Source organism: Globicephala melas, chromosome 5, assembly GCF_963455315.2.
Source record: "Globicephala melas chromosome 5, mGloMel1.2, whole genome shotgun sequence".
Lineage (NCBI taxonomy): Eukaryota > Metazoa > Chordata > Mammalia > Artiodactyla > Delphinidae > Globicephala > Globicephala melas.
This window is the reverse complement of record NC_083318.1, coordinates 27818696-27832423: the sequence shown is the minus strand read 5'-3', so window position 1 is coordinate 27832423 and position 13728 is coordinate 27818696. Positions and strand designations below refer to the sequence as shown.

Here is a 13728-nt window from a genome sequence, read left to right as displayed (position 1 = left end):
TGTACACCAGAAACTAACACAACATTGTAAGTCAACTATACTTCAATTAAAAAAAATTTGTTAATCAAGAGACTTTTCAGTATTTGTCAGGCATTTTTTGTACAGTCAGTGGGTTATTTTGTTCCTGAAATTACTTTGACTGCAATAGCTCATTACAGTATACTCATATTTATATAAGAAGTCCCTCAGCTGTATATGTTAAATGGGATATAAGTAGATCTATCCATATGATAGATCTAGGAAATTGGGTTTTCTGGGATTACATTTCTTTATTTTATTTGGCAATGTGCCTGGCAGTGAAGAGCTTTAAATTTGGCATCTGTCATTGCCTATTTTGGTCCAAATTATATGATGCTAAATACCGTAAAGAATACTGCACAGGGGAAATCAGCAGTGGGTTATGAGAGTGGTAAACTTCATATTACCATGTGCTTGTGTCTGAATATTAGAACTGTTAGCCAGATGCTTCCTGTAGACTCCCAGAGAGGCAAGAAAGTGTGGTGCCCCTGGGATCCAGAGGCACTGATATGAGGTATTCAGAAGATACATGAATCATAGGGTATATTCATTTCATTTGGCTCCATGTGATTCCACTGACTTCACTGTGGGTAACCAGATCTGCACCAGGACCCTTTCCCTTCTGCTCTCTGATGACTTCGAGGTGCTGCCCATCTAGACCAGGCCCTGCAGTAATTTCACACACTCCCCTAAGAAAGTCCTCAGGGGCTGTCATGTATTTTCATGTGCTTGCTCTATTATCCCTCCCTGCTTGAGTCTTACAGATAATTGATGACGCTTCAGTTAATCATCTTTCCCCCTCTTTTGTTCACCAGGTACCTCAGGCTTGAAGGGGCTCTTTTATTGAGAATCGATGTCTTCTCCTAGGTAATTGATCACTGTAGACCCAGGGACACTCGACTCATCATCGAGGGAGGGTAATCATCATGAATAATCAAAAAGCTGTAGCTGTGCTACTGCAAGAGTGCAAGCAAGTGCTGGACCAGCTCTTGTTGGAGGCGTCAGATGTGTTAGAGGAGGACAAGAGGGAGGACCAGCGGTGCAGAGGTGAGGTCCTGATGGGAGGTGCTGGGGGGAATGGGGAGCAGCAGGTTTGCTCTCCTTTCCCCTGTCTGAACAACACATTCTCATCTCTGCCCTATTTTTCTTCTCTTGGCAGATGACCACAGAGAGATGAGTGGATTTCTAGGACATGAATGGGACATGGGCTGTGGGTGGACGGGCAGGGGAGGAAGCCCACTTTGTTGCAGTGAATTGCTGTCAGTTCTAATTTTAAGCTTCAGTAAACATGAGGCCACAAGAAACAGTTTAGTTCAAGAAGAACAAAGGGTCCAAGTGGGCTGGTGCACGTAAATTTCAATTATTAAAAAATTGAAGCAACTTCTGAATGGTGGCACATACTTTTTTTTCAAACTAGGCTTTTGTGCCTCATCAGTTTCCATAGACTTCTACAGTTTCCACAAATATGTCATCTCATCAGTCCCATCTCTCTTTTTTGATCATCAGTACATTTTCTCATCTTGTATTTACATGCCATTTGTAAAATAAATCCACTCATACTGATAAATGCTTATTGCATCATTATCAGAGTTTAAGAATTTGGCTTTTTTGCTCATTCATAGTTTGTGCCGTTCATAGTTTTAGATGAGTCATTGTTTGGGAAGTTTCAATCACAAAGTCTAGAAAGTTAAAGCATTTCTGATTTCTTCTTTAGCCAGTTTTGAAGAGGTAGCCTTCTTAGATTTCTTTTTAGCATTCAGATAAATTTCCCTTCATTTCTATCAGTGTGTCCCTTTTATGTGCTTTTAATATTTTTCTTTGTATTTTTAGTCATTTGCTATTCCTTACAGAAATAAGATCCCCATATAAAATGCACACTCCCCATCTCTTTTGTTGTTGTTGATTATGTAATGGGAAAAGGTTCTAGGAGAGTCTTTTTCCCACATTCTTGTATATAGGCACATATATTTTTATAAGAGAACTTTTAGGTGCCTTTAGAAGTCTAACTTTTTGTAACCTGTCATCCAGGCTCTTTTCCAGATAACATGCCCCATGTCCAGTTGTTGCACAGCCTTAGTGTTTTCTTTCTTTACTAGCCAGATACATCAGAGTCTAACTTCACTTGCTCCAGTGCTGGTCCTGGTTCTCCCCAGGGGCAGTGCGTTGTGTTCTGTTATTACTCCTGAAGTTTTTCTCTTCTCCTTTTACTACATCATGTCCTTTGTCTCTTCAGCCCAAATTCCTTTAAGCTTTGTGTTCTCCTTAGTGAAGACTCTGAGCCCTCATTCAGGAAGGATTTTCATTTTCTTTTTCTTCCCAAGTGCCACAGAATAGGAGAAATAATCAGTTTAGTTCCAGATAAGGCAAATCACGACTGCAAAATCACTCAATTAGCCATGGCCCTTCAGGTAAGCTGCTTGGGGAAGTAAGTGACCAGAGAGGCAGAGGAGGCTACTGCTCGGTCAGGGGAGGACTGCTGGGGTTGGCTGAATCCAGTAAGCCAATGGCGGAGGAACCCTGTGCTGAGCCACTGACAAACTCAGCATTCGCCCATCGCCACTGCATGTTGCGTGGTCCACCCGAGCGCCATCAGTGTGGTTGGACACAGTATGAACACGGAGCCTGTCCCTCGGCAGGTGGTTTCTGAGCAGCTCTAGCTCACGGGTCGGGCTGCCACCGCCACTGATGTCATCACCCGCACGTGCTCCCAGAGAAAGGCATTAGTACAGGGTCACTTAAGGCGACAGGGCCAGCCGGTAGACTCGAACACGAACACTGTGGGTTTTATTCTTTTCCCTCTTCCTCTCAACCCCATCCTTTTTCTTCAGAAATTGTCATAGTCAGCATGGGTGACTAGTCCTAGCAACTCTAACCCACTGGGATAGAGAAGGAACTGAAATCCAAAAAGAGATATATTTTTAAAACGTACTTCAGAGGCATCTTTTATTTCAGTATTCCCCAGTGGACTATCCACGTTCTGGCACGATCTGTAAGGAAAGGGTGGTACAAGGAGGAAAAAAGGATTTGTGACAAATATATCATCATGAAGAAATTTTGAAAATACTTAAAGCTATTCATTGCCAAAATACAGTGAAATTCTGTGGATCCAGAAATCACATTTCTGTTGTCATTTAACTAATCCTTTGACTCCTGAGCTTGACACTCATGGACAGAGTATCCAAATAATTTATCAGAATTGAAGTACTTTTTAGAGTGAAAGAGCACTATTAATAAGTACACTATGATTACATAGGACTGTCCTAAGCAAACGGAACTGAATAGTCATCCTATTCATGACTATTTAGAAATATCATTTAAGAAATTTTCTCTATATGTATATTGGAAACATTTTCAGAGATTAAAATTATGTCAGTGGTGGTAAGAGGAGATTGTGACCACATAGGCTTCCAACCTTGTGGTTTTGCTTTCACTGGGGGAGTGCCATTGCACAGAGGGTGCTCAGTAGTTCTGGGTTACTGAATGGGGCAGGGGGTGGGGGGACAATGGTTTCAGTGTGATACTTGTAAGTTATCCTTAGTAGTCAGTCCAGATCGATCCTTCATTGACATAGCCCATGCATTATCCCCTCAATGCCAAGCAGTCCTTCCCCTCAGGAGACTTCCTTACATTTGCCCAGCTGGTGGCAAGGACTCAAGAAGACATGATGAACCAAGGCAGAGTTAGCTTTTCTTCCTTCTCTTCTTTTTTTTCACTCTCTTTGTCATATCTCTTTTGTCTTATTTAGCATGTCTCACGTAAACATGAGACTAATCTTTCTTTTAACCATCATGGTGTGATTTACAAAAGTGATAAGATGTGATGCCAGTTTTCAGGGAGCTGACAGTCCACAGTTCAATGAAAGGATAGATGTGGCTAGAGAACAGTGGGATGAACGCTGAAAGGAGCATGCACCTGTGGGTTTGGGAGCACTCATGAGGGACATCTCAATTCCACTGGGAGATCATGGCAGGGCTAATGAGAAGTGGCAGTGTTTGCACTGAATGCTGAATGAAGTCAGTGGGCCTGAGCTTGGTCATGAGGCAGTTGAGGGAGGGCAATGCAAACAGTGAGGACAGGATGTGCAAAAGTATTGGAGAATTTTGTGCAGAGCAATGGCCTGGTCCATCTTGTTTTTAGCAAAATGGGAATCAACAGTTTGGAAGATGAAATGGATGGGGGGAGATAGAAAACAATGATTCAGGAAAGAATTACTGATAATTAAAAGGAAGAAATCGATTTTAGGATCCACAGAATTTGATAACCAATTAGATTCAGGGAGGAAGAGAGAACAAAAAGTCTAGACCAACTTCTGGGTTTCAGACTTGGGTGAGTCAGTGAATGATAGTAGCATTCATCAAAATAGAAAACAGAGAGGGAAATACAATATTTAGAAAAAAGGTGATGAGTTCAGTTTTAGATATGTTGAGTCTGAGATGTCTGCAAGACAAGCACCTGGAGATTTATAGCTGGCAGTCATATATACAAGTCCATGATACCTTATTCACAGCCCTGGAGGGGGTCACATGTGCTGCAGAATTCAGAATTTTTTCAAATGTTAGAAAGGGAAGTATGGTGTATATACACTCCAGTAGAAGCTGGGGCAGCATCTACAGTCAAAAATTAAAATTTTCAGAACAAAATGTTGACTAATCTCACTATAACAAGATTATAAATAGCCTCTAGTCAATTCAAGTCTGGTTCAGGTGCCAAACTTAAAAAAAACCTTCTAGTTTGCAGAGCTTTTTGCATTTCCCAAGTTTGGATAGGAGATTGTTGACTTATATAATTAACTAGGTTTGATGTCTATTAAGAGATTAACTATATCTCCTCATGTAAAATAAGGCCATTTCATAATAAATTGATATGGGTTTTTTGCATTCATTGTCTATATTCAAATGTAGTCCACAGGGAAAGTCTGAGGTGAGGTGAGGTCTTAGAGGAGAAAAAAGAGGTTGTACAGATTGATTCTCTGCATTACCCAGCTGCCACAAGCCCCAAATGCCATTCCATCTCAGTCCCGTTCTCATTTTACAGGAAAAATAATATTTCCTTCGTTCCTTTCTCTGATTCTTCATGCAGAGATAGTCACTGAAGTGCTTTACTTCCTGCTAAAACCTTTTTTAATGCCTGACTACCCCAATTTACCCGTAGGGCGAAGTAGACCAGGGCCACCCCTGACAGATAGCTTTTTGCTATTATTCTTTGAGTCAGAACCACCAGGTTAGGCCAGCCAGCAAGAGGTAGGAAAAATTTTTTTGCCACTGAGGTGCTTCATCATAACATTGGTAACTCAACAGCCTTTTCTTTGACTGCAATTTCCTTACCTGAACTCTGACCTTTGCAGCTTCACTCCCCAGCGAGTTAAGAACCCTGATCCAGGAGGCAAAGGAAATGAAGTGGCCCTTCGTGCCTGAAAAGTGGCAGTACAAACAAGCTGTGGGCCCAGAGGACAAAACAAACCTGCAGGATGTGATTGGCGCCGGGTTGGAGCAGTTACTGGTAGGAAGAGCCACACCACCTGTTCCTCTGACACCCCCAAGTGAGGCATTTAGCCTCTAAGTGGTCTAATAGATTAAATTTCTTTGAAGCATAAAACAGCCCCTACCCTTATGGTCGGCTCTGCCAGATTGACTAATGTGTGTGGGGGGAAGCTTTTTAAGAGGGTTTGCTTGCCCATAAGACCTTCTGTTGGAAAGGCAAATCAAGTACAAGTGAAGAAGGGTGGTCATGTCATGCTGAAATATTTGCATGACTTAAAAATATATATATATTCTTTTCTTTTAAGTCTTTATTGAATTTGTTGCAATATTGCTTCTGTTTTTTATGTTTTGGTTTTTTGGCTGCAAGGTATGTGGGATCTTAGCTCCCCGACCAGGGATTGAATCCTCACCCCCTGCATTGGAATGCGAAGTCTTAACCACTGGACTGCCAGGGAAGTCCCTATTTGCATATTCTTGGTGGGCCAGAAGCAGTAGTTTTGATTCCACCATGCCTCATAGCATTTTTATTTTGAAATACTACTTTCTAAAAGTTGGGTAGGTTAAAAAAATAAATTCACCACTATTGCATCCATGTGACTTGCTGTCTAAGCTACTGAGGTCTGGCATGTCCCTTCCCTGAGCCCTGCCTGGAATCCTGTTCACTCCCTTATCTCCTCATGAGTCACACTGTTCAGGAAGTATCATGTCAAAGTCATTGGCATGCTTATTCCTCAACTCATTTATTGGAAACTAATCAAATGGGTACCTCTACCTCAGATAGGAGAGAGCCTCAAGAATAACACATGAACTCAGATTTGAGCTCAGATTTCAGGCTTAGGTTCTGGGGATGCTACTAGGAGTGCCATTTTCCTTTCTGATAGTGTTTTTTTTTTTTTCCCCTACATTCTCTTAGATGATTATCAAAGAAGAGACTCTATTAGCTTGTATTTTTTTTCTCACATAAAATATAGACGTTTGTCTGGAGACCAGGCATTACAAGCAATGATAATATTCCCCAAATTTTATTTTATTGGTTTACATGGGAATGTGTTTTGGGGTCATCCCAAAATAAATGTATAGATATAGACATTGTTTTTACCTATTAAAACAAAAATCCAGGGAAGATCCCCTAATCTGTGTACACATAACAGCATTGTTGGAGACAATGACTCCAACAGTCATTACTGTGGTCCAGTCATTACTGTTACTGGAGGAACAGTAACTTCCCCCCAAAAAACTTTCCAGCCCTCCAAAACACAAACACCCGAGGTTAAGCAGACTCAGGACCGCAAAGGAAAGTGAATACTTGGAACGAATTCAGTGGTGAACCAGGGGTTTTAAATAAGTGTGCTTGTTGTTAGTGGAGAAGTGGAATGGAACAAAAACTGTAGTGTGTATATCACTGTAGGGTTTACAAAATGCTTGCACATGCATCATGTCATTTAATTCTCAAAGTAGCCCTCCAATGATTATTACCATTATCAAGCCCATTTTGCAGATGAGGAAATTAAGGTGCAGGGAGATTAACTTGCCTAGGGGAACAGACCAGTGAGTGGTGGAGCTGTGACTTAGCCCCTTCCTCCGTCCTGCTCCAGTTCTCCCTCTGGAAGCCTCAAGGAATGAACTTGAGAGCACAGGTGGAAGTCCTGAAACTTGTTTACTCTAATGCAAGCTGTAGAGTAGAACTTTCTGCAATGTTGGAAATGTCTGTATCTCTGTTGCCCAATACATTTAGCCCCTGGCCACACGTGGCTCTTGAGCACCTGAAATGTGGCTCGAATGACTGAAGAACTGAATTTTTAGTTTTATTTAATTTTTAAAATGAACTCCTGTGTAAATAGCCACATGTGGCTAGGGCTACTGTTTAACTGGATAGTGCAGCTCTAAAGCAATGGTGCTTTAAGTTAGACCTCCCAACAACAGCACTAGCATCACGCAGAAACTGAGTCAGATTCCTGGGCCCTGCGCTAGTCTTACCAAATCAAAAACTCTGGGTGTGAGAGCCTAGCAGTCAACATTAGACAAGCCCTTCAGATGATTCTGTTGCATGTTAGAGTTTAAGAATGACTGCTGCAAAAAACAGGGTGGCGATTAATTGGGCAGCTCTAAGAATCAGTCCATTAGGCTGCTTTAGCCCGTAATGTGTTTAACCTGGGAGCTCTTTGAACTCTGAGCATCATTTTCTTTAGATTACCCAGCAAGCTATAAATTAAAGGCAGACAGCCCGAACAGGAATGTGAGTGGAGAAGGGCTTGGAAAGCTCTATGTGATTCGGCCGGTGGCATATAAGAACTTTCTACGGCTTCCCCGGAAGGTAAGAGCAGGATAGCTTCACAGAGGGAGTGACCCCTGCTTTGGGGCTTAGAAAGTTCCTCTGAATTTCCAGCATAGGCTGAGAAACTGAGATGCAGCACATCACCATAACCAGGGTTTTATTCCCTTCATTCCATGCACGCTTACCAGATCCCCCTCGCCGTATTCAAAGCTGGTGGTGACGTTGGCTGAAAAACTGAAAATGGTGTTTTAAAAACTTCCAGGTCTCGCTGCATTTGGGGTTAATGTGAGTTGAGAGACAAACAGCTCATAGTTGTTAGACTATTTCAGGAATCCATTCATTATTCCTTCTACTCTCCCTCTATATATTGCACGGATGTCACAATTGGGGGGAAGTAAAGGCATAGAGAATTTAAGAAGTTTGTGCCCTGCTCACAAGATCACTCAGGCGCAGCTCTAAGAATCAGTCCATTAGGCTGCTTTAGCCCATAATGTGTTTAACCTGGGAGCTTTTTGAACTCTGAGCATCATTTTCTTTCGCTTACCCAGCAAGCTATAAATTAAGCAACCACACCTCCTAAAGACTCTCAGGATGCTTTCTTATTGTGTCAGATCCCAAGTGCACAACTGCTAAACCACTCTGTTTTGTAAATACGGAGAACTATAGCACCCTGTGAACTCGGGCTACTATTAATATCTTAGTTTGTCAAAAGTATCTCGAGGAAATTCCATGATCCATGATTTGTTTTTGTCCCGTTATCCACTGGTTTCAATATTACACTTTACTGAAGCTGGACGACCATGTTATAATATAATTGTGAGATTCTGTTCTTACATAAAAAATAGTTAAAGGCTGCTGAGTTTGTCTTTTCAGTTATCTCTTCTTACCATTTATTTTATAAATCTAAATTTCCGTGATTTTTTTTTACCTTGAAATGAATCCTTCCCATAAAAAGTTTCCCTTCCATTTTAAAAATTAGCATTACACTTGGAGTGTAAACGCTGTCTTTAAGTTAATTCCACAAATAACAGGGCAAAGTTAAGCATAGAATTGTGCTGAGCGCCTGAGTTAGTAAAATTAAGGGTCATTTCTAATGTTCCTCTCTTAGGCTTAACTTAATCAAGAAAAATCGTATGTGTTTTGTGCTCTCCTTTCTGTTCTCCACAGCCTCCCCTGTTTCCTCCCTCTCCTAAGTCCCCATCCCCCCAATCTTTTCTCCTTTGGTGTGTGGCCACAGACAGAAATTTATGGCAGGGGCCAACCTCCTTTACACTCCACACAAAGCTTGCTGACTTGAGAGAGTTTGTCTGCTCTCTCGCAGAAAAAACACCTGCAGCATGCTCCCCAAGAAACCTGGAGAGATGGGAGATTAATGTGGCTGTAATAGCTGGGCAGTGTTTTTGGTATTATGCCCTCTCCCCAGGTAGATGGGTCTTTTCTGAGATGATACCAATTATTTATTGCTGAAACATCTGTTGATAACTGCAGCTGCCCTTGCGAAACAAAGCATATCACGAGGTCACAGGCTATAGGGACCTAAAATCCTACCTCATGCTAGTTTTAGACTATTCAGCAACACCCTCAAGTCCATGGGTTACCGTCATCTTCAGTGTCTTATCGTGCCATAGAAAATACTTTGTAAACACTGCCCTGCCCTGCCCTACAAGCTTTGAAGTATTATTTCATCTTCATCGGTAATTTATATTCCAGTGCCATTGTACTGTGGGAAAAAGAGGGGGAACCTTTTTTGTTTTCCATTTAATTGTATATCGCCTGACACTTTGACCTGTATTATTAGTATTAGTCAGAAAAAGGATTTTCTGCCTCTCTTATTTAAAAATAAAATTTCAAGGGAAAGTAAGCGCTCCTTCAGCTCCTTTCACTCAAAACAATGTTTACACTCTGAGAGGGAAAGATGAAAAGCACAAGCAATTTTTTTCAACTGTCAGAGAAGGGCATTTCAGTTTTTGAAAGAGAACAGTAAGGCCCTTATAAATATCATTCAGCAAAACCTTTGATGGATTTTTCAAAAGTATTGAAGGCTTTTAGCATTAGCTTCAGTTTAGCTTGGTTTTGGGAGGACAGAGCAGAGTTCTAACTAGTAAAACTGTCCTTGCTTGTGAGATGCCAGGACGCGAAGGCACTGGCCTCAATGTGATTGCCAACTTTCGTGATTTCTTCAGTGACTTTCACACTCCTGAAAAGGACAATTTCTACACGATTAAGAGAAAATATGAAAAGAAAACTTTTGAAAGGGAGATAAAGGGCCTGTTTAGATTTGCGTGTCAGTGGCAGTTGGGAGCAGACAGGGCTGCAGGGCCAAGAATTGTTTCATAGACCAGGGTTTTGAGCATTCCCTGCAAATTTGGGGGTCCTGATGCAGGGACTGGCCTCTTCCCAACCCTGCTTCTGTGTGGGGAGGGAACCTGGATTTAGTGTGGTACCTCTGTAAAGAGACACACCGTTTATAGGTTGGCTAACTACATACAGTACAAGGAGATGAAGCAAGCTCACAATGAGGGTATTTTTTCCATTTCCTTTTCAACTTCACAACCATGAGGATGGACAATATGATAACCGTTACTCAACAGACTTTTAGGGAAATATCTGTGCTACCTTGCAGGGATTTGAAGAGAGACCAAAAAAATAACTGTTTTCTTATGCTCATATGGTTGAAAAACATTTGTGAATGAATCCAGTTTGATAAATTTAGCTTTCAGAATATTGTTTCTAATATGTCTCTTTAGATAATCTAGGTGCCTTTAAGTTGTTGATATTTGTAATTTTGAACTACTTAAAATATTAAAGCGTCAAGAGTTAAAACATAAATAAATATGAATAAATGTAAGAATCGCTCATTACAAGACTGCAGGGAAATATTTTTAAATGTCTAGTATGGGGCTTCCCTCGTGGCGCAGTGGTTGAGAGTCCGCCTGCCGATGCAGGGGACGTGGGTTCGTGCCCCGGTCCGGGAGGATCCCACATGCCGCGGAGCGGCTGGGCCCGTGGGCCATGGCCGCTGGGCCTGCGCGTCTGGAGCCTGTGCTCCGCAACGGGAGACACCACAGCAGTGAGAGGCCTGCGTACAGCCAAAAAAAAAAAAAAAAAAAAAAGTCTAGTATGAGTAACCTGGAAGCAGAGAGGTAATAAAGAAGGGCCTTTAGCAAAAGATAACTAAAGTATGAATTTATTAGAAAATGAAATATGAGGTCAAAGAAAGATACGGGTATGAGGACAAAGTAAGGGGGTGAGATGCTATCCATGGGAACAATAAAATTTCCTCCATGAATAAGCTCTGGGTTAAAAGATGTTCTTAAAACTAATTTTAAGACCATTTATTTCAGGCACCAGTTTTCATATTAATAATAGAGAACTCAGAACAGTAATAGGTGCTTTTGGGGTTATGATTTGTTCAGCAACTTATTTTCTCAAATGAGGTTTTCATCTTTAACTATGTCCTTTGGGGCTTTAATAACTGAAATCTTTTTCATCAGGATGCTAAAAGCAAAGTGAATATGAACTGTATATTTATTCATTCATTCAGGAAAACTTTATTGAGTATTAACATGTGGCAGGCATTTGATACAGAGCACTGAGAGTAATGCAAGAGAAATAGAAGACCTAATTCATGTTCCAGAAAAACTACCGGAGTGAAGAGATAGGGCAACCCTTTGTCAAAGGCCTGCTTGTTGGAATGGTTCCTCCCATTTTTTAACCACCAAATGTGTGGCGGGTAGTCAATACATATTCTTCTAATTCCTACAGACTTAGCCATATGACCTGTCCTACCAGTGAAGAGTGATTAGAAGTGACAGAAGCTTTATAAGCCATTGCATAGTTCAGCAATTGGGTGCTTTCCTTTGCCTCATGAGAAAAAGAAGGGCTGCTCCCTCAGCCTGGATCCTGGAAAGGGCAAGATACATGGAGTAGAGTCTCCGAGTTGGAGACAGACTGCACCCAATGTGAAATATGAACAAACACCAAAAACTTTGTTGTTAAAGGCACTGAAATTTGGGGGGTATCACAGTTTTACCAAGTGTTATGGGTTGATTTGTTCCCCATCAAAATACCCTGATGTCCTAACTCTCAGTGCCTCAGAATGTGACTTTATTTGAAAATACTGCCATTGCAGATGGAATCAGTTAAGATGAGGTCATAGTGGCGTAGGGTGAGCCCTTAATCCAATCTGACTGGTGTCCTTATAGGAAGACAGCCTTGTGAAAACAGAGACACAGAGAGAATGCCATGTGACGATGGAGGCAGAGGTGGAGTTATGCAGCTACAGGTCAAGGAATGCCACGGATTTCTGGCAACACTAGAAGCTAAGAGAAAGGCAAGGAACCTTAGAGAGAGCATGACCCTACTGACACTTTGATTTCAGACTTGTGGCCTCCAGAACTTTGAAACAACACATCTTTATGTTTTAAGCCACCTCGTTTGTGGTACTTTGTTATGTCACCCACAGGAAACTAGCTTATGCACATGTAGAATATAATGAAACAAGAAAGCTTTCAAATGACTTCAAGATTCTTAGCATGTGGTCCTCTGCCCCCATAGGGAGGAAGGCAAAATAAACCACAGTCCAGTCAAGAACAGAATTTGTTCCAGAGAACATTTCAACAAAAGTAGTGTCTACAAGGGAAAAAATGTAGGTTCTGGTATCTAGTATCTGTATTATTTCATCCCTAAACATGACTGGAGAAAGTAGACTGGAGAAAACATATCACTCTTCCTACTTCATGCCGTTTTGAGCTGTAATACAGCAGCCCACTAAACATCTCCATTTGGATGTCCCAGATGGCTCAAGTCCAAGAGGTCGAAACCTGAACTCCTCATCTCCCAGCTCCTTCTCCCTCCGCCAACTACGTTTTATCCTCCTCCAGTGGTCACGTACCATTAAATGGTACAATGAACCACCCAGTCACCCCGGTCAAGCCCTAGGAATCTCCTGTAACTCTTATCTCCCCCTCAACCCTCATTTCTTATTGGTTATCAAATCCTAATTTTCCTCTTAAATATCTCCCAAATGCATCTTCTTCAACCCTAGTGCAGCTATACTAGTTCAGCCCCTATTATCTCTTTAGACCATATCCAACCCTCTCCCTATTTCTAATCATGTCCCATGTGTCATAAGGATAGTAAGGTTATACTGCAGGAAAAAACCCAAACAACTCCAAAATCTTAGGGGTTTAAAGCAATAAAGATTTGTTCCTTCCTCTTGCTACATGTCCATCTGAGGGAATGTTGGTGGGAGTTCAGCCTTATGTCACTCCCCTTCAGAGACAGCTTGATGGGATACCTATCATTTAGAATATTGCTGGTTGCCATGGCAGGGGGAAGGGGAAATTGTGACTTGCACAGTGGCTCTTAAATACTTCCATACAGAAGTGACCATTGGTCAAGATAAGCCACATAGTCACACCTCATTTCAAGGAGCCAGGGAAGCACAATTCTACCATGTGCTCAGAAGGAGGAGACCCAGAAATACATGGGCAGATAGTACCCATTATTGCCATGGCTCCCCAGCTTTTCTCCACACTGTAACCAAAGCCATCTTTCTAAAAGAGCAATCTGACATTTCTTCTTGCTTAAAATTTTTAGGGTGAGGGTGGAGGAATCTCAGTTAATTTAGAAATAATAAATAAATAACATGTATATTTTACAAAAGCATCTAATACTAATCCTGAACAATAAAATCTAAATAAATTTGAATGAACATTTTTATTAAAGTGGTGAGATTACAAGTTACTTTTATTCTTTATATTTCTTTGATTCCATAATAGACATCTCTTACCGTTATAAACAAAAATATGGAAGGGGATTGAGAAAGAGAAGAGCATCTGTTGTTCAGTTGCCCTTAAATCTAAATAGGATCAAATGTTCAAAAACCTAAGTGAGGATAGTAAAGTTATGCTGCATTGCTTCTCTAAGAGCATATAAAGTCAAACACTGAAC

General features: G+C 41.3%; 1 protein-coding gene across 1 annotated transcript in view; it reads left to right on the top strand.

The window, feature by feature from the left end:
• Positions 1 to 13728, top strand: part of ALPK1 (alpha kinase 1) — a 132585-nt gene that overhangs the window by 71437 nt on the left and 47420 nt on the right. The window contains exons 3-4 of the mRNA XM_060299097.1: positions 834 to 1065; positions 5363 to 5517. Of these exons, the coding sequence (XP_060155080.1) occupies positions 945 to 1065; positions 5363 to 5517 (276 nt within the window). The 5' untranslated portion in view covers positions 834 to 944. The remainder of the gene's footprint in view (positions 1 to 833; positions 1066 to 5362; positions 5518 to 13728) is intronic.